This window comes from Rhea pennata, chromosome 3, assembly GCF_028389875.1.
Source record: "Rhea pennata isolate bPtePen1 chromosome 3, bPtePen1.pri, whole genome shotgun sequence".
Lineage (NCBI taxonomy): Eukaryota > Metazoa > Chordata > Aves > Rheiformes > Rheidae > Rhea > Rhea pennata.
Genome location: NC_084665.1, coordinates 122,012,665 through 122,037,797, shown reverse-complemented (window position 1 = coordinate 122,037,797; position 25,133 = coordinate 122,012,665). Strand labels below are relative to the sequence as shown.

The 25,133-nt window shown below is 37.2% G+C and overlaps 1 protein-coding gene across 4 annotated transcripts; it reads right to left on the bottom strand.

Moving 5' to 3' along the window:
• Positions 1-1,161: 1,161 nt before the first annotated feature.
• Positions 1,162-21,406, bottom strand: GCFC2 (GC-rich sequence DNA-binding factor 2). 4 transcript variants are annotated; one of them, XM_062573199.1, is made up of 18 exons: positions 21,035-21,406; positions 20,807-20,917; positions 19,810-19,959; positions 18,318-18,536; positions 17,158-17,243; positions 15,734-15,849; positions 13,670-13,856; positions 12,550-12,673; positions 10,663-10,741; positions 10,379-10,491; positions 9,395-9,594; positions 8,489-8,642; positions 8,097-8,218; positions 6,778-6,854; positions 5,982-6,048; positions 3,517-3,663; positions 3,126-3,250; positions 1,162-2,476 (listed from the first exon to the last, which is right to left on the bottom strand). In XM_062573199.1, exons 1-18 carry the CDS (start codon positions 21,381-21,383, stop codon positions 2,362-2,364), a joined length of 2,541 nt encoding a protein of 846 aa, XP_062429183.1. In that variant the 5' UTR covers positions 21,384-21,406; the 3' UTR covers positions 1,162-2,361. The 4 variants fall into 4 exon arrangements, with proteins under 4 accessions (XP_062429183.1, XP_062429185.1, XP_062429187.1 ...); XM_062573201.1 differs by having other exon boundaries at positions 8,489-8,639; XM_062573202.1 differs by lacking the exons at positions 1,162-2,476; positions 3,126-3,250; positions 3,517-3,663 and adding an exon at positions 3,762-3,909.
• Positions 21,407-25,133: the final 3,727 nt, after the last annotated feature.

The window sequence follows — 25,133 nt, the reverse complement described above, 5'->3', positions numbered from 1 at the left end:
GAGAACCACACATTCTCAGTAAGCCCGCATTTTATGTGTATTTTGGAAAACCAGGGACTAAAGTAGATTGTATAGGCTGTTACTTGCACTGTTGAGATTTTCACTACCATGAGGCAAATCCAAATCAAGCTCTGGTATTTTATATATTCAGAGTGGGGTTCTGTGCACTGTTATTAGCTATTCCCCTATCTGTTTCTTGCTGTTTTCCCTTCCTTCTTGCATCTGCCATTTTCCTCATTTGTTCTCTTTCTATGCCAAAACTGCACTTTTTAATAAATAAATAAAAATAACTAGTGGCCAGTTGCATGATGGCTTGGCTGCTCTTACAGCCTCAGAAACAAAGCATAGCAGGAAAATAAGAATATACAAGACTAACAGTGCAGAAGTGCAGTTTTTGCATACAAAAACTATTTCTGCTAGTGTAATAATACTAGTCTACAACCAGAGCAGCAAGTATGAATGCTCCTGGAATCAGTTTTGAATAACTGAGGTAGACTGGATGTTGTTTAACCAAAAGCACCTGAATTAAAGGTTCAGCAGCAAGTGTTCGCAATATGGCAGAGTCAGTTCTCGATACCACCATAGCTGGGAACAGCTGGTTCCGTAAAAGAACATTTCCATAGCAGAATTGTGCAGGGGTTCTGAACTCAGGTGGTAACTGCTTCCTTCATACTTATAAATCGTTTTAAATGATGCTTCTTCCATTTAAAGTAACATCCACAGAGCTGAACTGTGATAGAGTATCTGTTATGTTTCCATAATACCACAGAAGTAGCCAGGTCCACCTGAGAAGAGGCAAAAGGTAATGAGGTCTCCTGCTTGTGCTGATCAGCTGTTGTGTTGCTGTTGGCATTTTGAGAAGAAAAGTAACAGGAATTCACCTTTATTGGAAAAGATTTGTAATGAAATTCGTAACTCTGCTAAAGGTAACATGAGCCTTCTTAGCTACTGTGTAATAATCAGCTGCTCAAGAATAAAGGTTGGTAATAAAAACTAAAGGCCTCTGACAAATTAGTCACTCCCTATAACTCCCTTTTAGCAAAGTGTCACCAGCTTCACCCAAAGTACAGAAAGATGTTTCCTTCAGGACACTGCTTTTTTCTTACCTCTAATAACATTCTCATAACACATTAAAGAATTAACTGCTAAAGGAGTCATATGTTAAATATCAAAATATTTTTACTTGTTTTAAAAATAAAAGTAAACCAAAGTTACTTTACAAATCACCTTTTGTGTAAAATAATGTTATTTACAATTAAAATATTTTACAAAAATATAACTTAAATATATTTATTTCAAGGACCTCATGGAACAAGTCTGCAAGAGCTAAATTCTAGTCCCAGAAGACTTGGGAGAAAATACAATAAGTGTACATCAGAACTGGCGATGAACTAGAGTTTCTGTAATAAAGCATCCTTTTCATTCTATAGTATAATATTTTACAAATATACAGCATTATAAAACATTAAAATCTTATTTGGGTATGATGAAATAGGATTTGGCAAATCTTACTGGAAAGCAAAAGGAAGATTGTCCTAGAATGCCAGTTACAGAACTGAAGTTGTTCTTGTGCTTCTCATAATCAAGAGGTTTCCAGTCTATTGGAAGTCTGATAAAACATGATGTGTGGTAACTCCAGGTCTGGACACAGAAGTCCAGTCTGCATCACTCAAGTACAAAACTCCATCCAATATACACTGGACATGATTTCCAGTACATCTTACTAGGTCTTCCCAAAATATTCCCCTGTGCAAATTTTTATCTCAGAATTCATCCATTAAATTCCTTATTTGCACTGACTGAATCATAAATGCTAAATCACTCGGGTTTTTTCCCCCCAATTTATGTATCAGCATCAAAATCCCTGCATCATTACCAGTTCTTTTTCCACTAAAGATATCTTAATGACGACCCTACCAAAACTACCGAAATCTGTGGACCACAAGTTTGAACTCAATGATTGCTAATACAAAAAGTGGCATTTAGCAGTATTTCAGAAATACCTTATAAAGTGCACTCAATAGCAGTGCAGTGATCAACTTCACAGACACTGTCTTTCCTGTAATCCTTCCAAAAGAATACAGCAATAAAGCATTTTCATACATTTCAGAGGGCCTTAAATGCCACTTTACTTTGACAATGGTGATTTTGAAAAAGACACCTTAACTTGGGAGTAGGATGGCAGCTGAAGACAAATCTGGTAAAAGCTGCTGAAGTATTTAGCAATGAAACAGTGAGGTCAACTGATTATCACTACATCTTTGAATAGGCAAGGTCCACTAATTAAATTTTAATATTAAAACTATTTTAGTATGAATACCACGCTTGTTTCAGTAATATAAGTGTTGTTTCAAAAAAATTCTATTTTCCAATCATGGATTTAAGATGCTCAAGTTTGTACTCTTCAATAAAATCTTCCACAATTTGCAGAGCATTGACTTTCACCAGCAGAACAACAACATCTTTTGTTTCATCCCTGTAAAAAAAAATAAAAGTTGGTATATTAACACATTTTTGCATCTGGCTTCCAAGTATATTTTACATTTCTTAATTTAAAAAATAAGAAAGTCAGGTGTCTTCCCTTGGTCACCTCATCAGGTGACCTTGGCTACACTAAGTAACACTATCCAAAGCCCAGAGCCTCAAATTACCAGGTTAAACAAGAACAGGATAAGTTTTTCACTGTTGTACATTATGAATTGCATCTTTTGTTTTAAGAGATTAAAATTAATCTAACAAAATATTCAGTGTTTTGATAACTATTTGTTAATGTCTATTCTTGATTTGAAAATGTTAAAATGCAAAAAATTTTTGCATTCTGCATCCATTAAAATGCAAGCAATTCTCTTCTATCACTAATATTCTGACAATAGTGTCATGTAGGACTTCACATTGTCCATATTTTGTTATCAAAGTCCCGTACTTAATTCTTGTCTATGCCTTGCCTTTACATAAAACATGCACACGGAATGAAATTTGTTTGGTCACGTAATTTTGCCATGAATATGTATACGCTTGATGAGAGCATCCTTTCAAGTGTAAAATTTATGAAACAATGAATTTAAGAAATGTTTGAGACAAAGCTTATGAAAATGCTGAGTCCCAAGAAATGTCATAGCTATTACCTGTGATTATTCTTGTGCAGTGCCTGGGCACATTGCAACAAATGCTGGCTGAAGTTCATCAGCTGGGGGAGAGTTGATCCACTTTTAAGATCTTGGAACCATCTTTCTGGGAGGCATGCCACCACCTTTTCAACCAAAGCATATTTGGAAGAATAAAAAATAAGTAAAATAACTAAAATAGAAACACACAACTAAGTCACATCGCTTTACTTGGGACCTTTCCTTTTATTAGATTTACTTAGTAATATGTAGTATTGTGGTGGTGTTTTGTTTTTCAGTTCAGCCAAATACCATTACAAGTAGTTACTCTTAAGAGCTTATGCTTATGGATTGATGCTTATTCCAAAATACCTTTATGCTTTTATCTTCCAATGTACATATAATCTTTTACCTTATTACACTTTTCTATGTTATCTGGCCCCGGTGGTGTGTTTAAGAGGTTCAGAAGAAGGTAACGATTCAGCAACTTGCTCAGTCCTAAATCACAGACTGTATCTTCTTGTACAATTCCATCCCAAAGAAGAATATTGGAGAGTAGCTGCATTAATGAAAAAACAGACAATGCATACTTGGTGCTGGAGGTACGCTAAAATACAGGACTATAAGTTTTTCTTGTTATATATATATATTTTTTTTAAGAAAATAGTACTGTACGCTCATATGTGTGTGTAACTTCCTGAGACAGGGAAGAGCATTTTACCCTTTAATAGATCACTAAAGCTAAGGCCCAAATACACAGAAAGACCACACTTAATTCTTTTCACAGAAGTGCTGGCAGTCAAATCTGAAAGCAGGAAAAAAACAAAGAGTATTAAGACAACCTTCTACAAGAAACAAAGGCCAGTAAAATAAAAAACCTAGTATATCTGGTCAGGATGAAACGAGAGACAGAGAGACAGAGAGACAGAGAGAGAGAGACAGAGACAGAGAGAGAGAGAGAGAGAGAGAGAGAGAGAGAGAGAGAGAGAGATCTCAGTATTATTAGTAACTCAGCTTTTTCTTCTGTTACCTATGTCACTATAAATCTTTATAATTGTTGTCATTTTTGAGTCTTGTGTAAGGAACTTGACTATTTTTGCTCTTAACTCAGAATACATTAACTTCAAAGTGACTGGTAACCTCAAGGTATTTCACCTCCAGTCACAGCATGTCATCTTTGCTGTCACCAGTCAAAAAGTATTCACAAAGCCTAGCACCTTTACACACTTCTCTAGAGTATTTGATAGTACACTTCCATTTAACTGCATGAGCTATTAGCACAAATCAAAGGAAAAAGCATTTCCACTGGCCAACATTGATCCGTAAAATACACGGCACAATAACAAGAAGTACATTTGAGCCCTGACGCTCCCGGCTACATCTATATAAGGCAAGTTAGGCAACATCAGGGCACAAACACTATGATCCATCATCTGCATTTTACATCAGAATAGCTCCTGGCTCATTTCTGGCTCAGGTCAACCTTCCCCAAACAATTCTTGGGCATGGTTTAGAGGCCACTCCTAGGGAGCAGTCTGAAGACCACTACCTTTTTTGAAAGACTAGGTTTAATAGTATGACTGCACAATGGCAGTGGGCCAAGCACAGCTTGACAGTGAGCCCAAGCACAGCTGACTTACTAGTATAGATCATACGTTAAATGCTTGGGACATACTTCCATGAGTGGCAGTACTAGTCACTCTGTGAAGACTTAATTCACACTTCCAGAAAAAAAAAATGATGCAACAACCAGTCAACAGATAGACTGGACAGGAACATCGTCATTGTTCTTCACTATCATCACTTTGAAGGGGGTCATGATGGCAAAGAAGTCAAAAATTACAGGCCGAAAGGCCAACTTCAATTTGCAGGGAAAAGACATGCATGCATTTGACACCATAGATTTTTATTAGGCAGAAAGCGTACACAGTTCTAGAAGGTGGGACCAGAATCCTAGGTCTACCCTGTCATCTTTGCTAGGTGCCCTAACCACTGAGCATTAAGATCCCTCTTGCCTGCTCTTCCTCTGGGCCACAACAGATTGCTGATGGAGTAAGCTGCTGTGCAGAAAAGGTGGCAAGTCCTTTGCCAAACAGTCCTCAATACATGCAACTTCCCAGGCTTTTTCATAAAACAAAAGCTCAAGGCTGTGCAGGACTAGACACCTTAGAAGGCAGGAGATTAGTGGTTTTTTTTTTTTTTTAATCTAAACCCCATCTTTAGATAGGAATACAAACCTGTTCCTAGAGGTTCCTAGAGGAAACACATTGAAGTGGAAACTGAATTAAATACATTCAGACACTCACACCTCAGTACTGTAAAACTATAATAACATAATTATATGAACATGCAATGGCTATATTCTACATTAAGAGCAGCATGTGCACAAGTACGCATGTGCTGGGGAAACAGAACCTTTTATCAGAGTGACTAAAAATATGAAGACATGAAAGCCACCAGGTTTGGCTGGCCCACTTAAGAAAGGGAAAAAAAATAAACCAAGCAGAAATAGATCATCACATCAGAGACACTTGCAGAAGATATACCAGTTGGGTAAACTGAAAAAAAATATATATATATATATGTATATACATATGCATACAAACATATATATATGTATATATACACACATATATATTTATATATGCATATGTGTGTGTATATATACACACACACATATATGTAAATGTTCATTCACAGTTCATCACATGTAGGTTGTACAGAACACATTCCTCACTAGGAAAAATGGCTATCTATCCTAATAAAAATGTATTACCTCCCAGGAATAAAGACTTGCCTGAAAATCTATTTTCTCATTGACTGAAAAATATTTAAGTAAAATGATTATCAAAGAAAAACTGGGTATACTTTCTTTACCTTAACAGCCGACCAAAACTGTCTTTCTTGGAATTTTGAATATGGTGACAATTTGTCTTCCACAGCACTGGTCACAGAAAGAAGAAAGTTTTTATTGTGTTTTTAAGAGAAGCAAGTCAGACAACTGATCTCTTAGATGCTAATGAACATTAATTTTGCATTTTCCTCTGCACTGTCAAGCACAATCAAAAGGTCTAGGGGAACAGCTGTGAATTCGAACCCATTATAATACAACTACTATAAAAAAAACTCCAATGAAATTAACGATCAGAAACACTTATGTAGACATTTTATGGATTCAGATCAAAACAGCATTGCTTAGAATCAAACATGCCACATCAGCTTTAGCAAAGCTTCTCTCCCAGCCATATCTTAACCTCAAGTCTCTCAGAGGTTCCTATTAATTTCTGTCTCTGAAATAGTGCCTACTTATAAGCATCAACAATTTAAATGCTATTTCAGGAACAAAATGAATCAAGAGGAAAAAACAGACTGCCTAAATTAACACAGGCCCTTAGATAAAAGTTACTATAAAACAAGACTGTGGACCTCCTTCACCGGAAAGCATTTAGTTACACGAGCAAAAAAAGCATTAAGTCAGTGCAGTTCGTCCTGTCAGAACAAGTTCATAAACATGAGTAAGAATTCACAACCTTACCTATTATAAAGTAGTAGAAGGCATGTCCATTCCACTACCTGTTAAACAGTGTCTACAGTATTTCATCTATAAATAAGTCTATGTGAGAGAAGAGTATAGAAAAAAAGAAAAAACCCACAGTTGCAAAAACCAGCTTACCTTTTCGGATACAGAGGAACAAAGACATCTTCCTCTACAGACTTCTTTATTCTTAAGACAACTACATTTATCAAATCCTATTAAAAAGAAAAAAAAAAAGTCTTCGCCTCATGAGAAAAGATTTCAGCTTTTGTTTATAAAAAGTTCAGACAGCTATTTAGCCCACTTTTAGAAATGCAAAATACTAGAGAAATGTACAGTGGCCTCTTGTATATAATACATAGATCATGACTATATTAAAAACAGTTATGGACAAATCTCAGCTCTAATTATCTATAGAGTTAACTTAGAGAGGTTTTGTCTAAGATGAAGTTACTTCCCTGAACCAGGTCTTTACTGCACATTATTTTGCAGAGCAACAGCAAAGCCATACATAGAATTTTACAGCTTTTTATGATGATTCTATGTGTGTAATTTATTATTAGTCTAGGTAAAAAGTTTCACCATAGCTAGGATAGTATAGCACTATTTAACTGCCATAGCTTTTAAATTTTCGTAACAACCCTTGTGTTTTTTGATGCATTTTTACTTGTCTGAAATTCTGCTTTACCTTACTTCCTGCACAATGTAATGGATATTGTCAGTTATATCACCTGACTTCTCAAACCTTGACTCCAAAACAGCACTCCTATTGGAAGGCATAAACATTTCTTTTCAAGCCAAGGGTCATAAAATCCACTTCACCTCCTCACCTTTATGCTAGAGAAACTCTAGGTTTACATCAAAATAAAACCATAATCAGGCTGAGAGAGTGGATTACATAATGAATTAATTATACAAAACTAGTTATTTGAATAGTACTAAAAGATTACTGAAGTAATTTTTTTCCTAGCTAAGCAATACTATCCTTTGGGTTTTTTAAATAATAAATTTTTTTCTGTAAAGAATTTAAGGAAGAATTCCTGTTCTGGAACTAATTAAGCTTATTTTATTTTATTTTTTTATTTTTAAATAAAAGAGCTGACAACTGGAGCATTACTCACATTTAAAGCTCAAGTTTTGAAAGATACCTTACTAGAAATCTAAAAATTCTAACAATTATTTTTGTAGAGGAGCAAGATTTGGTCTTGATCAGAATCTCAACAGGCAGAGTAGCTAACTTCTGCCCAAAGATAGCCCCATCTCTCATCTTCAATAACGACCACTTGAGAGCCGAAAGTTTAATTGCTGAATTTTCTTTGTTACAAAATAGCAAAACAAACAAGTAATCAGAACAAACAACTTCAGGACATTGTAAAAACATACAGCAGCACACACAGAAAGTATATGCAACAGAGTCCTCCTTTCCTTCCCTGCTTCTCCAGTATCACGACTTTTACCTCTTTTGCTCGACTGTGTTCATTGTTGGAGGGAACTTGCTTTTCAAAAATGCTCTTGCAAAGCTGCACAAGGTTCATCGTCTGTGAAGCAGATAAAGGATCCCACACATTCTTTATAAACCCTGAAAAAAAAAAAAGAATCTATTGTGATCATAATATAATAGTGGTTATCTACTCTAGTTTCAAGGCGTGCAACAGAAGTAAACATTTAAAAAGATAATCTTCTCACAAGAGTTTTATCATGCATCTACCTTAGCCTTACTCTGTGGAGGTAGCTAATCACTACATGTTGGAACACCATTTCAAATTTTAACTACGATTACTTGATGGCTACCATTTTAAGGTTTGACTGCCTATCTTTAACGAAGATTTTCAATACAACCTTAATATACCTGTAATTTTTGGAAGAATTGTTTTTTCAATCACTCTAGGCAAGACTGTCTTATCAGGGTCATCATCCCTTTTCGATTCGGACACGTTTTTGGCATCACTGAATTCTTCTATGGCTCTGAACCAGGGCATCTCTTCCAATTCTGTGAAATTCTGCTGAAATATCATTTCTATTAGCTGATCAGGGTTGACAGAAAAGCTTCATGCAAAAACATGTCCCACAGTACCACTGACACTCCCACTTAACTATTTAAGGTGTAACACAATCACGAAGAGGCCAAAATAGCAAATCAGGAAAACTAGAACTAAAATTAGGATTTTAAAGCTAGGGTTGTCAAAATGACTTCGAAGAACTCCTTTCTTGCAAGGGGCTGTTGCAAAAGGGGCTTGGGGTAAAGAAGAAGAAAGTTTAAAAAAGAAATATCCAGTCACACGCTTCAAAAAATCTGAGTGCAAGACAGTGTCTTTGTATTGATTTCTAATGCACTGTGCAACACATAACAAGAAAGAAGTATATCTCTTTTTAGTATTATTACAACACAGTCAAAAATGGTTCATACACAAAAAAATGACAAGAAACAGACTTTCTTCTTTCAGATAGGACACATCTCAGGTTCTGGTAAGCTCCCTACTATGCATGTGACAAAATTCCAGTGAAGACATCTTCACTGCAAACAGCATGCTTCTGCCGAGACGTACTTTTGATCTGCCAATCTATCACCTATCACATCTCACCTATTAACAAAAACATAAATGCCAAAAAAAACAGGTCACGAAGATGGTAAGCCCCATAACCATAATAGGCTTTAGTGACTATGCCTACAACTTCAGTGCAGTATTCAGAAGTATAGAGGTCAATGACAGACAGACAATTTTTGAACAAAAAAGATGTACGCTGATGCACCTACCTCAAGAGGATTCCAACTTATTAACTGAACCCTGATCAGTGGATTTAAAAGCTTCGGCAAGCATAAACTGATGTAAGCATCACAGTAGGAGTCAGGAAACTTCTCTTTCCACTCCTGGAATTTCAGCAGGATTTTTCTGATGTCACAAAAATCTGCACGAACATCTTCAAAGATTTTCCTACTAGCCTCTAAAATATCGTCTGTGGATAACATTCATTGGGAAGAAGAACAAACAATCATAGCATTTACTGTTTTATAAGGTGAAGAGTTTGTGTCTCTATAGGTCACAAAAAAAAAAAAAAAAAAAAAAAAAAAAAAAAAAAAAAAAGAATCTATTTCATAACCACTGTTGTCATTTATCTTTTACATGTAACAAAAAAGGATTGGAGAACTTGATTTCAGAGAGGGGAAAAAAATTTGCACACAACCACAAAAAGGCAAGTTTCTTCATGAACTATTCCAAAGATTTATATGACCATCATCTTCCAAGCTTTATATCACAGATTGCTGTAATTTCAGACCTGAAAATCCTTCTGTTGTTCTCTACAAGAAAGATATTTTAGAAACATATTTAAAGCACTAGTGATGCCTTTCCACCTCCTACTCAAGATAATTAAAAGAACATCCTTTAATTCATTATCTTCAGAAAATAAACAGACTGTACAAAACACATCAAGTGTTTTACAAGACACATCTGCATCCAGTAATGCCAGACTCATTCTAGTATAATCTAATAGAATTTATTTCAAGTTGAACCAGAGATGAGTAATGCCACCACAGAAAACTCACACTGAAAGAAATCTACAACCTGACAGTCTCTCTCCAGGTTATTAATCAGAATTGCTTGGATGCATTTCCTTTCTACAGTGTGTAACTAATATGCAATTCAAATGCAGTGTTTCTTCATTTTTTCTAAAATAATTAAAAAAAAATCAGAAAGATAGAGGTTTTGTTTTAGTACATTATATCAAGATTGTCACCAACCTTTGCTCTTCTGGAACTCAGTCATGTCTGTCAGAGGAAGCTCATCATCACTAGACATACCTTCATGGTGATCAACTTTTCCCAAACACACTCTTGCTTGCTGTCTGCAAGTCCTGTATTTTGTAATGAACTCAGATTAGCTATCCTTCGCCACATAGGTATGCAGGAAAAAGCTTATTGAAAAATAATCTATTTGAAAAAATTCGGATAAATGACAGAAAAGCAATCTAAAGTGCATTTATCCAAGTTACGTGTACATACACACCTAATAGTGCAATAGTTACCTTCGATGTTCACACATTTTTAGAAGCTGCATCTTTTCGTCATCCTCCAATCCACCATTACTTGGTTTGTCATTACCACCTATCAGGAGACAAACACACGCACACACAAACCAAAACAATAAAAATTACTAATTCTTGCACACCTTCCTTCTATTGCTCATCATCTGGAAAATTGCCAAAGAAAAATATAAAAACTCATAGTCAAAACTAACATTCTCCAGTGTAAAGCACAATAAATGTTATACCGCATCATAGTCAGATGTGGTTCTTTCCTTTTAACAGCTGGTAAGAAGCCCACTGTTTTGATGGCCTTCCAATGCTCACTGCTTCCCATATTGGCTGGAAATAGATATTGGTGCCTTTATAAAATAAGTTCCTTGCAGAGCAAAAGGTAATCATAAAGACTTCTTTTGGTTTTTATGTCAAAAATAAAACTACTTAACAAATTTGAACCAAACCCCAAAGTTACTCTAACAATGTAACAGATGGTAAACTCCTGATTAACATTGTACCATAATTGCCACATTTGTATTTCAGGACTAGTCAGCTCCTTACCCTTACTGAGAGAGTTGGGTAACTGCCTCCTGTTACTCCTGAGGTTCAACAAGGGAAAGTGCAAAGCCCTGCACCTAGGGAAAAAATAACCCTAGGCACCAGTACAAGCTGGGGGCTGACCTTCTCGAAAGCAGCTCTGTATTAAAGGACTGGAGGACAAGTTAACCATGAGCCAGCAATGTGCCCTAGTGGCCAAGAAGGCGAAAGGTCTCCTGGGCTGCACAAGGAAGAGCATTACCAGCAGGTAGAGACTGATCTTTTCCCTGGTGAGACCACATCTGGATTACTGTGTCCAGTTCTGGGCTGCCCAGTACAGGAGAGTCAAGGAGCTACTGGAAAGAGTCTAGCAAAGGGCCACAAAGATGTTTAAGGCACTGGAGCATCCCTCATATGATAGAGGGCTGAGGGAGCTAGGACTATTCAGCCTGAAGAAAAGACTGAAGGGAAAATCTTATCAATGTGTATAAGTATCTGAAGGAAGGGTGTAAAAAGGACAGGGTCAGATTTTTCCAGTGGTGTCCAGCGACAGGGTAAGAGGCAACAGACACAAACTGGAACACAAGAAGTTCTGTCTGAACGTAAGAAACCTCTTTAATGTGAGGTTGACTGAACACTGAAACAAGTTGCCCAAAGGGGCTGCGGAGTCTCCATCCCTGAAGATGCTATTTAGACAGGGTCGTGGGCAACATGCTCTAGATGACCCTGCTTGAGCTATGTGGTTGAACTAGATTATCTCCAGAAGATCCCTTCCAACCTCAACCATTCTGTGCGATTCTGTGTGAAAGAGGTTTCTTTTTTCACATCCCTCACTTTATACAACTGTTACCTCCTAGCTTGAAATCTACATTTTGTGCATATGCACAGCCTAAAAGACATTCTCATGTCAAAATGACATTGAGAGGTGAACAGTTTTTTCACACATTCACAAGCATGGCTAAATCCCTAGGGACAAGTTTTTGCCAATTTAAGATCTTTTAGAAAAACGATTTTTTTTTTTGCTTTTTCTTTTTTTTTTTTTTTTTTTTTTTTGAAAAACGATTGCTTTTTTTTGTATATATATATATGTACTGACAGGCAGTTGCCGAGTTGAATAACTCGAAACTGACCAATATTTGGTCAGATTACATTCATCATTATATCAGAGAAAATATAATGAAGCTGACTAAGGCAACATAATTTCAGATCAGATAGGTTGAGAACACACCCACTGACATGGAAAGGGGAAAGACTACCAAAGTTAGAGACAAAATATTTAATCCAAAATGGTAACCAAGTATTTCGTTTAAAGAGTGAAGGTTTCAAAAAGAAAATAACTTTAAACTTCATACGAACATAAAAGGTGCTGAATATAAGCAGATTCATTTCTCAGGTCATCTTGCCTTCGTTTCAGTAGCATTCTGGCTCGTTGCTGAAGAAGTTCATGCATAGCCAACTCTATCTCATTAACGTATGCCAGCTGAAATAGAGTAAACAGTAATCAAGTTTTCAATTAATTAAAATAAAAAAAAAAACAATAAAAAAGTTTCCAGAGTATTTCCATATAGCAGTGAATTACAAGCAAAGTATTATCATAGATCAATAAAATATGTTCCTGCTCACTAAGTTTTTCAGACTGTTGTGGAAAACTGAAGAATACAAGCCAATTATTAATGGACTACCATAACACTTTATACAAATGCGTTCAACAGGTCACTACTGAGGCACTTACTTCAGCTTTTTTAAATTTTAAGAAGCAAACTGATGGTAAACAAAGAGCTATTAGTCAAACAGAAACATACTCATCAGCAAAAAGACTCAAATAATGCAATGCAATAAACTGCATTTGATAACAGAGAACATAACAGCAGTTTACTTTCACCAATGTCATATTTTAGACAGCTCCTCCCTTTCTCCCTGCCTCTCTCCTTCCTTTTAAATACAAAGTTTGCAGTCCAAAGCAGTTCAGGAAACAGACACTGCACATAATGTAGATGCATCCTCATACAGCTCTGCTAACTTAATCCCAACTTGATCCTAACACCATATCCTTACTATTTCTCTTACATAAAATACTAAGTGAATTTAACGCTCTCTCCTTTCCAACTACAACACAATCTGGTTATTACACCAGCAGAAAACTCCGTCCAGCAGAAACTGGGTGAGACCATAGCTCAAGTCAGCATACCTCTACTACCTAGTTTGGTCATCACTTTACGTTGGGTGACGCTTGGGTTTGTTCTCCCTGCATTTTGTTTCCCGTTACACTAAAACTTCTGACAGAAGCAACTTTTAACTGGGAGGTGTCAGCTTTACTTCCAAACACCCTGCTCCTTCACTGAGAAAACACACTTTCATTATCTGGAATACATGTGTGTGTACATATATGTGTGTATACACACACAAATATACATATATGTGTGTGTATATATATATACACACACACTTGTACAGATGCCCACAGTCACATACACACCTTTTCGTTCAAACAGTTTATCAAGTTTTCTACATATATTTTCATGGCTCGATAGAATTTGTAATTCAGAGATGCATTTGAAGACTTCTCTAACTCCTGGACGGACGTCTTTGAACTTTCGATGTCCTCCACGTATTTTTCATACTCCCTCTGGTGGGCACGGTGCACATCCTGTAATGACGTTATCCTAAAAGACAAAAATCCAGACAATTAAAGCTTCTGCCAGATTAGCAGTTAATGAATCCCGAAGCATTTTTTCTGATCAAAATTATGGATGAAATCTTTGCCTTTGCTGCTAACATCACTTGCATTTATACTGACAAAAGTTGAAATATTTAACCGTGCCAGTATTTTCAGAAGTATAGGATGTGGAAAAGCATCATGCTTTAGAAATTCAGATGTCTTATGTACCACTAGCTTTGAGAGAACCGCTGACATTTTACCCAGGTTGCTCAGTACACCACGCTTCTAAGAACATAGAAAGGAGGAAGAAAAAAAAAAAGAAAAAAGAAAAAGCAGCAGCCAAATTGTGATTGTGATATACATTAAATGGAATCTACGCAACATAATCTGGGTAAGACTACAACAACTCATGTGTTATCCATATTAAGTAGTATGGATAGCAGCACCTATAGCACTCATTATGTGCTCACTGCTGAACACAAACCAACTGAGGAGTCCTGTTCCAATTAGGTGATAAAACCAAGAAGCCTATGTTCACAGTTGTCATTAATTGTTATAAAAATGCCTATATATATTACGACTGCACCTTTTTCCTTACGTTTTCCTGGTGACTGAACAATTTGATGAAGCCTTTAACAAAACAAAGCAGACCACAACTTATTTCATTTTCCTTAATTAGAGAACAGTTGAACTATTTTCATTGAAAACTAAGACATTCTCCAACATGACACCTTGGCAGAAAGTTCTATGCCATACCAGAGGCCAAAAGAATTATTTCATCAAGTTAAACACATCAATGGAGTTTACTATTGTCAAGCAGGTTCCCCTCCCCTTCTTGCTACCTTCCAGATAGGTATCCTACTCTTGATAGTATTAATAGTCTTACTCTTTCTTTTACATGTTTCTATATATAATTCCTACTGCATTTAACTCATTCTTTTTAGGTGATGATAGCTAAAAACCTCAAGAACTTCCACAAAAATGTCTAGGCCAATTTAGCTGCAATTTTTTAAACAAGTAGGTCAGTGATGTTTTGTACAAAGCAAAACATGCACAGGAAGAGCTCAATGGAAGCCCACTGCAGATATTTACATTTCAGTTGTATAATGTTACATGTCTAAACTTATCTCAACAGCTGCTTCTTAGTGCTCTGAGAGACGACAGGGTACAGCTTACCTTGGGATGCCTCACCCCAGCTGTCTTTCTCACTCACCCCTTTGGGGGTTCTCACCTCCACTATAGGACACTTCAGCTGCCTATAACGCAGCTGATGGTCAGGAGGAAAAACAAAATTAAAATAATAATAATAATTAAAAAAAAAAATCATAGCTTGGCATACTAAAGAAAATCAAACCCAGTTCCAGTTTGCCTAAACAGGCTGCAGTGAATCCACTGCTGCTTTAGGTAATACTCAGCTATCTTTTCAGCTAGAGTAAGAACCATCAAAAGAGGACTAGGATTACCAACCGTGAGACAGAACTCCTTCAGCCCTCCTGATTACAGTTTTGCTTGCTTGGCAAACATAACATTGTAACTGCACTCTTGTAGCAACACTAGCAACCGTAGAAAGCTGCTGTCATTTAAATGAAAATACTGTACAGGGCTAGATGATAAAATACAAAAAATCCAAATGCTTCTTAGATAAAGCTACATATGAGATTTTTCGTTCAAGCACCGTTAACATGCCATTGTCAGGTAAAACTAAACTTGTACAACTCTGCAGTACTAGACATTGTAGCAAGTATACTAAACATGGAATAACAGTCTATGATTCTCCAATACTCAGAGAAAAGAGTAAGATCTCATGATCTATCATTTCTCGCTCTGTCACAAAACAAACTTGGACAACTCAAAAATTAGGTTCATACATGCAGTATTTACCTTTCAGTCAGCCGCTTCTTTACAATTTCCAGGTTCACAGATGGCAGAGAAACAGAGGGATCAAACTTTGGTTTTGCTGGTTGAGATTTATGCAGAGAAGCATTGTCATGGATATCCTACAAGAATCATATCTGTTAATCTTTTAATACATAAGTCCTCCTTCTGTAGCTATCACATCAACAAGATATCATCTGAATAAGGCATATATTAAAAAAATAATTTCAATGATTAAGTATTTTCTGAAAGACACAAAAGCAAAAAGCCTGAATATCATCTGTATAAACGCATATAGTGCATATAAACAGCACCAAGTAATCCATAATTTGGGTTACACTTAACCTGCCCTCCTCTTCTTGGTCTGAAAACTTTCACAGCTAGCAGGGACACAAAAAGCTTCTACACCTTGCTAGTATTATGTTCACATTTTAATAAAAACTTAAGTTACAGCCAAGTAGTAGTAAAAACCATAATAGCAGTAATCATATTTTCTTCATGTTTTGATTTTTTGAAACTATTTTATTACATTTATGATAAATTATCAGAAGGCTTACTATGAAGAAACAAAATATTGAATATTAACAGACCACAAATAAAATGGTTCCTTTGCAATATATATGTGAACACCACCTTATGGCAAAACCAGTAGCCAATTTAATTCTGATCAACCAGTTTAACTAAAAATGGATTTCAAACAGTTTTAGGTTAGAAATCCCCCTCCAAAAAAATCTAGTCTAGAAACAGTATCAAGTGGTTAATTTAAATCTGACCAAAATATACTCAACTGAAGCAACTGAGTCCATAATTAACAAGATCTGCTACTAAAAAAAATTGTAATAATTTCCTGAACATGAGAAATTAAACATTTTCCAGAAACAAGTGCAGCATGAGGATCTGTGACTAGGTGGAAATCCAATCACATACTGGATTGTAAGTTCAGCTGCAAGAAGCTGCAATTTTCTCCCAGCCCCATAACTACTCCCTTTTAACAGGTTGCCATTTCTTCAATAGCTTATTGAAGAATTCACATGCTTATTCTTTTTTATTACATGCTTACTTAAATTTTCCTAGTTTGATTCAGAGTAGGTGATTCAAGTCAGAAACAACTTTCAACTCATCAGGAAAAGAAAAGCCACAGTTCATCATTACCATATACCAAAAGAAATATAACAGAATCCTGCTGAATTCTACAAAAAGTGCCCTCAAACTGTCACTCAGAGATTTTAGCATAATAAAATCATCAGTTTTGCTTTGTAACATGTTAGCATTTGTGGTATTTGAATATTTTTACTTTCAAGATCCCTTGCATAGCAGTAAAAACTAGATACAAAGTTTTATTCTCTACTTTCTTCAGAGAGCTGTCCATCACAGAATAAGCTCTCTCGCCTAGGAACCAAAAGCAATTTGCAATGGCTAGGAAAGATCACCTGAGAGAGTTTAACAGCTTTCTTTATTTGCTGCTCTTCCCACTTAATTTGTGTTTCATCTTCACTTGATTCATCATCCTCAGAGGCTGGTAAAAAGATTAGAACAATCATTACTACATGTAATTGTATCTTGTTTCCCCCCTCCCATACTCTCCTCCCTGAAAAGCAACAGTGGTTCCCACAGCCATTACTGGGAAGCACCAAGTGCGCGCACACACACACACACACGAAAAAAAAAAAAAAAGCAGTTAAACTGCAGATGAAATATTCTCAAACTGAAAGGCAAGGAACATACCAAGAAATGGCTTCTGGAATTCCTAAAATTGACACCAATATTAAGTTCCCCAACCTACTGTTTCTCAGGCAACTACTACTGCAGTACTAAAAAATACGTTGTTATGCTTCTACTAGAAACAATTCATTTTATTTTTCAAAGTAAAGTTGTATATAATACATATAAATGAAAGAACAGTTGGTCTGTAATACTTGTGCAAAGTAACATTATATATGGTAAATCTTTGAGTACTTTATAGTGTAAATTCTAATACAGACACAAAAAACTTTCTTTTAGTATTAATTAGAACTGCTGAATGAGCTCACAGCTACACAGTCCTTATAACCATTATCAAAATAATAAGGAAAAGTAGTCTACAAATAGAACAAACTGGTGCTTCATAAATTCAACTAGCTAGAATAAAAAAGCTATAGAACTTGTGCTTTGCATGCAATAAGCTTATTCAGTTATAAAAGTTTGATGATTTTAAAAACAAAATAAAAAACCCAATAACATCAATACAGGGAGAGCACTGAGAAGACTGGATATGAAGTAGCAGGAAACAGCATTTAGAAAACTTACTGAAGTAGGACACTGTCTTACATCACCAGCAACTTTATGCATATTAGATGTTATCCTCCCTATAAGACAGGCTACTTGTTATAGCCAACATCACCCAAAAGTCATGTGAAAAAGTTTTCTCAAGTCACCCAGCACCCCAACACAACCGAGATCCAATCCATATTCAGCTTAGATATAAACCTTGAGCGCCTTCTACCAGGACCCCTGAGGAACAAAACCTTATGTTCCACTCTTTACTCGCAACATCCTTCAAGTTTTCAGCGAAACAATGCCACAACCACTGGTAGAAAAGGCACAAACTCACCCATGTGTTCAGTCATCCTCTGCCTTAGAGTTCTTGCTTTAGGAGTAAAATTGAGATTCCGCATATCAGCTTCATCTTCACTCTCTAAATCACTACTTTGTCTTCTCTGAGAGACCTGATGATCATTTAAAACATCCAATGGCAGATAATCAGCTTGTGTCCTGGCTAAGTGACGTTTCCTCCGAGCAGCCTCAATGCAAGCTGCACTGGGTATACTGCCTAAGTCAAAGGGAAAGAAAATCTAAGCAAATGACTAAAAGCAACACATGCACATTACTCCTAATGACAAAAATCACTGTAACTCAAGTTCATTGCATAATTCTGAGCACAGGGAACTCAAGGTATTTTTCTATGCATTTCAAAATAACTTTACTACCTTGAACACAAAGAGAAGCAAGAATATCCATAAAAAGTGACTCTCTGTCTAAAATCAAAACCCAGATTTCTTAAAAAAATAGCCATTAGCTTGTCCTTCTGTTTTCCATCTCCTCATAGAGCAAGGTTACCGACTGTAGTTTACAAAGAAATCCAGAAAGAGATAAATTTCCAAATTAAACAAGATTAAATTTTAATCTCAAGTGAATTGTGCACTGTTAAACAGGGATTATTTACTGCCTCTTTCCCAAATTCACTGTTCCCAACATGCGATCTATTTCAGTCTCTGAAATAGACACTGAATCATAATAGGCAACCAAAAATGTTCTTTAATTGTCCAAAGACACACTTAAATATGCATATTACATAAGCAGTAGCATGTCTTCACTTTAGCCGTCAAAGTCTCAAGATCATAGTAAGAAAAATGGAACATGCTACTGATTTGGTGCAAATTACAGTATAGCCAGTATTTAAAAATAAAGTTTGTTACATCCATAATGAGTATTATATGCAAAAAAAAAAATTGTCATAATAAACATGCAGCATTATATCCTTCACTACTTACAAAAAGTCTTATTTAAAATAGTTGGAGAAAACCTCCGACTTTAATGCCTTCATTTCTCTTTAGATCAGTTTTATAGCTGCGTCTCTCCTAGTAGAGGCATTCTCCATCATGTTCTTTCCCTTAAGTACAGTGCTTGGTTTTACTTCCTTTTATGAAGTTATTCAAAATCACACATATAGTGCAGAACACCATGCTTGACAGTTAAGAAAATATTCTAAATGTTATGTGAAGGGGATTCATCTCCTCTAAATTTAGCCAGTTATACATCTAGTCCTAGCCAGTAACCTAAACTACCTCTATAATCAATGCAAAAAGATGCTGGGGATTCAACTTATCCTTACAGGAATGTCAAAACACATGCAAAGAAATACCCCTTCAGAGCAAAACTGTCACTCTTCTTTCAGAAAAGGAGCAGCCTTGACCCAGCACAAACCAGGTGCCTACCTCTTACATGACTGAAGAGGAGTGGGTTTCATCTCATCTATCTTGTCATGTATTTCAAATGAAAAAGGTCATACAATTACTATTTAAAAGGAAATCCCAGAAACAAACCTGCTGATAAATCCTTCCTTCTCTGTGGATGGCTGGATTCAGCTTCTGAGTCTGAGCTGTTGTAGTCCTCACTAAGTGAAGAATAGGTCTCATCCTCTTCTTCATGAGTGGCTTCAGTGTTGCAGGTTCTAGACACCAACTGACAGATTTCTGTATCAAGGGAAAAAGACTCATGGTTTCAGCATCAGCTGCCAGAAGCTGACGCATCGTAATTATTAGTAACTACCTAGACCATGATACAAAGTCTAGTTGCTTATCTAACTATCTATCCTAATCAAAACACGCTAAATCCCCCCACAATCTTTTCAAGGATTATGCTATAAAGTATTAACAAGCAGAGTCTTCTTTTATTTACTTGTCTCCAATTACCTTAAAATTATTTTAAGAAAATTAGTAATCCGATGATTTACTGATGAAGAGAAACTTTAATTTTTTAAACAGAATGTGCCACCTGTTAAAATAGCATGAGGTATGCTTTTATAGGACATTACTTATATACATATATATATATACACACACACACACACACACACATCATCTCATCCAAATCACAGTCACTACAGAAATTATTTCTTATCTCAAGCTAATTTATCTCACAGTAACATTAGGGCTTATCTGTGAATTAACAAGGTATCAATAGAAGAAATACAGCTGAAAATAACTTCTAAAAGCACTTTTGTAAAACACACAAAGCTCAAAATATCCCTCTAGAAAAAGTGCTATACTTCAATTAGACTCAAAATACTGACTGAGCTATCAAAGCCATGGATTGTTTTCAATTAAAATACGTTAATGCTGCAACAGCAAACAGCTTAGTAACAGAAAGGATTTATATCAAATTTGTATTAAATTACTATGTGCATTTTCTCTTCGTAAGATTCAACTAAAAAATTAAAGACATCTAGCAGCAGTTATATATTCCTCTTATTTAATGATTTCAAAATTTAATTTTCATGTAACTGATTGAAAAAAAAAACCCTTTAACTCAAGTACTTACTTTCACTTTCCTGAACTTCTCTCTGTGGGGATGGTAAGATTTCCTTCTTTTGGATTCTAAAAGTTACTTCATTGAAGGATGGCTTTTTAATTTTAAAGAGTTCTTCGTCATCTACCCAGATAAAACAAAATAATTCAGATTAACGTATTATAAAGCAAAGCTGTAACTCTCAAAAGTTTAATTTTCTGTTCTATATTCACATAAACTGTTACATAACGCGCCCCTTACCTTCCCGCTCCTCCTCGCCCCCGAAGCTCAGCAGAACCTTCCCGGCGAGGCGCGGCCCGCGGCCCCTGGCCGCCCCTCTGCCCTCCGCCCGGCCCCCGCGGCTGCCCGCCGGCTCCTGCGCGGGTGACAGGCCCTCCGCCGCGGGAGCCGCGGCGCCACCGCTGGGCGCCTCCACAGGCTCCGCTTCCTGCTCGGAGGCACGGCCAGGGGCTGGAGTCGGCGGCGATGCGGCAGTCGGCGGCGGCGGCGGCGGCGGCGGCAGCTGCTCCTCCTTCTCCTCTTCCTCGCCGCTGCCGCTGGACACCACGCGCCGCCGGGCGCGGAAGTTCCGCGGAGCACGGCGGAACATGGCGCTAGCTAACCGCCGCCAACGGCCCCGCCGCCTCGCTAGAGCGCATGCGCAGGACGCCCCGCACACCACCTCCGCCCCGCCCAACCCCCGCCCCAAAGGCCAGTCACGTTTCGCGCCGCCGGCAGGTGGGCGGGGCTAAGCGATCTCTGTCCAATTAGGTTAAGGGGGCGTGTCCTCGCCGTTAACCGTTGAGCTGCCGGGGGGAGGGGCAGGCGGTGCAGCTCGGGGCGGCGAGCGGCTGGTGCTGAGGGGGCACCGTGGTGCGCGGGTTAAGGAAAAGGCCCGGGTTTAGCCAGAGCTCCAAAGCGGAAAGTATCCTGTTGGCGGCCTCTTCGTGGCAGGGGCTCCCAGCTGCTTCACCGGGCAGGTCCCCTGGCCTGCAGCTTGCTGCTTAAGCAGCCAAAGCAGGCAGAAATTAGTCACCTTTTTGTCTTCCTTTCTGTAGGCTTAGCTCACTGAAGGAGTCAGACAAGTGCCAGCACAAGGGAGGGGGAACATGTGCCTGGGAACAGAAGGCAGGTAGTGACTTTGAGAGGTTTGCATGGTGAGGATTTGTGCCCTCGCTTGTACCATCCTTTCGCTCTTTAATGCTGAGGTATGTGTAAAGGCAGCACATCTACCTTCAAATAAACCTATAACAGCTATGCCTTGAACACAGCAAGTCCTTCAAGAGAGGTCTCTGTGTCCCAAGAGAAGTATTCAAATATAGTGGATATTTGAAATGTTCATGCTTAAATTGCTCCACCTTTCTGTTCTTCATCTGTAAGATGAAGGTAATAATATTAACTTGCCTCAGGAAACTTGTGATGAAAATTGCATTTGTGAAGTACTCAGTACCGTGAGATAACTAACTACGTTTTTTTCTCCTCAGTGCAGATTCTGAATGGTACGTGTTAAAGTCCAAGGGTGAATAATGAGGACTATAAAAGCTTTACATTACCCAAGCAGTGGGTACCATTCATCTTCTACACTGAAAAAGGTTGAGGGTCTTGTGAAAAAAAAAGAAAAAAAAAAAGTAGTTCTACAAGCATTAGAACTAGTGGGGTTTTTTTTATGGATTTGTGCCAAGAAACTTAGACATATAATGAGAGCTCTGACTCAAAGTGACCTTATGGCGATGGAAATTACATGTGCTCTCCCTACGTGATTTCTCTGATGGAGGGATGAAGTCAAGGGTAGGCTAAGGAGAGACAGGTATATTGAGTATTGTCCATTTGTAATTTTGTTAATTTGTAGTTTTATTAATTTTATAATTAGTAATATTGTGTATTGTCATCTGAACAATGCATAGTTTGCCAAAATAGTTTGACCTGGATTACTAAGTCGGTGAAGATACTTGTTTCTTATTTACCACTCTAGTACTCATGAGGACTTCATCAGACTATATAGAGATCTTACGAATTTTCCCAATGACCAGTTGTTATTCTGATGATGTTATAATTGTGACAAAGCTCCTTTTCTTTGCTGTGATACTGCAGTAAATCTTGAGGACTTCTCTTTCATCTGGTTTAAAATCCTTTCATATAGGTAGTCTAGTGAGTGATACTTAAGACTGAGCTGGCTCTCCGTAAAACAAAATAGCCCAGGACTTAAGGATGGCAGAAGCACAAGACAGAACTGTTGTACATTTGGTATTTATAGCATGTGAAACTGCCATGTTTGTAGTTGTCACTCAAGCTAATATGCATGCTAAGTGCCAAGGTATTAAGGCAGTAGCAATCTAATCCCTAAAGGGAAGGCAAATTCAACTGCCTCAAATCAGCATAGTATCATTTTGGAAGGAATGGCAGTGCCCAGTGCCAATGGATTTATTTTATTAGTCAATAAAAGCCTGTGTCCTGACACTGTTCAATCACAAAAAGGTAACTTTACCTTAAACCATTTAGAGTTCACAGAATGGTTGAGGTTGGAAGGGACCTCTGGAGAACATGTAGTCCAACTCCCCTGCTCAAGTAGGGTCACTAGAGCACATTAGACAGGATTGCATCCAGGTAAGTTTTGAATATCTCCAGAGCAGGAGACAACACAGCCCTTCTGGGCAACTTGTTCCAGTGCTCTGTCACTCAGAGTTGTAATAGATGGGCAGATGAAGATTATTAGATGGAATTATTGAATCATTAGCATTAGCTGGTGCTGGTTTAGTGACTCTACAATCTAAGCTGAATCTAATTGAATCTAATTCTAAAAGAATGTTAAGAAGGGCTCTGAGGCTATTGGTAAAGTTGCAGGTTTCCCTTACCAAAACAAGTCTTGCATGAGAATTCAAATGAAGCATTAGTGGCTCATATAGCCTCTCTTCACACTCCATGGATTTCATCTCTGATTTTAACTCTGTTAAACTTTAATGTCAATGTAGGTTACAAAGTGACTCATTCTGAAAGACTATCACTCTTTAGGAATAACTTTCAAATTCAGAAGGTGCCTGAACCTAACATATCAGCTCAATTTGGCTGAAGACTGCTAAACTAGATCCAGCCCTCTAAACACAACAACTTTAAGCCACTAGTTGAAGGTACTGCACAATGTTGTTAATTGCAGCAGCAAAAAACACTTCATATCCATGATAGTTGTCACTAGCATGGATAGTAAAGTCTAGCAGAGCACCAGGCAAGCAGAGGGGGGCAGTAGCACCTCAAACTGTAAGCATTACATCTTGCAGGCAAGAGTCAGTCATTCACTGGAAACTTCCAATGTCCCTTTAACACAGAGCTTTTGGGTAGTAATCGTGTGTATGCTTTACTCTCCTACAAAGTTTTGTCTCATATCTGTATTATGGCAATCACTTTCTCTATAGCATGCCTGCATCTTTCCAGAAATTCAAAAATCTTGCAAACTTTTCTTGTCACAGGAAGTCACAAAATGTTGCAGATCTGAGGTGATTTATTTCAAAATTGATTCTTGCCTCTTTTATCCTTTAAAAGCAACTTAGGGTACTTTGTTGTAATATGAGAGTCCAGAAACAAATGCATTTGAAAAGAACTTGCTGTTCTGGGTTACCAAGGTATTATTTACTAATTATAACATATGGATTACAAATTGCAACAAATAATTTTGCTTAACCCTACTTTTTTACTGCCAGCACCTCAAATTTATGAAATTCAAGTGTGTATGTTTCTGAATTCCTGTGCTGTAGCTGACAAAATCTCATTTGCAAAAATACAGACTGTATGAGTCAATGCTGCCTTCACATCACATTCTGGACTGTCTGGAAATCTACTTTCTCTATGGTGATATAGATGTTTTACAAATCTTAAAATAATTTCAGTGTGGTTGGCCAGAGGAGCTTTTGCTACTCTTTGAACAAGTACAGTCTAGCTTTCCCTGCCCTACAAAATAGTATTTGTCCTTGGCAGGGAGCAGGGTTCAGACGTGAATTTTTTATTTTATATGGGTATTAACTGACAGAAAATCCTGCAGGGTAATACAGTAGCTTGTAATATTTGTTGTTTTAAGAATTGTGTGGATTTCTGGTTCAGAATTCAAAAGAGAATCTCTAAAAATACTATTTTTGATGCAGTATGTATTTTGTACCTTGTGTACTTTTTTGATAACTATTACTCATAATCAACATCAGAAATGAAACACCTCTATTGTATGAGGTGTAAAAAGCAAATCTTAACTTGTCCTTTTGTTTATCCAATTGTGTTGCATGTGTCCAAGTTTAAATAAAGGCCTAGGCTAAAGGAAGTGTCAAAGATTTGCTCAAAAGGAAAAAAATGTTTGAACATTTTGGTGTAAAAATAGTAC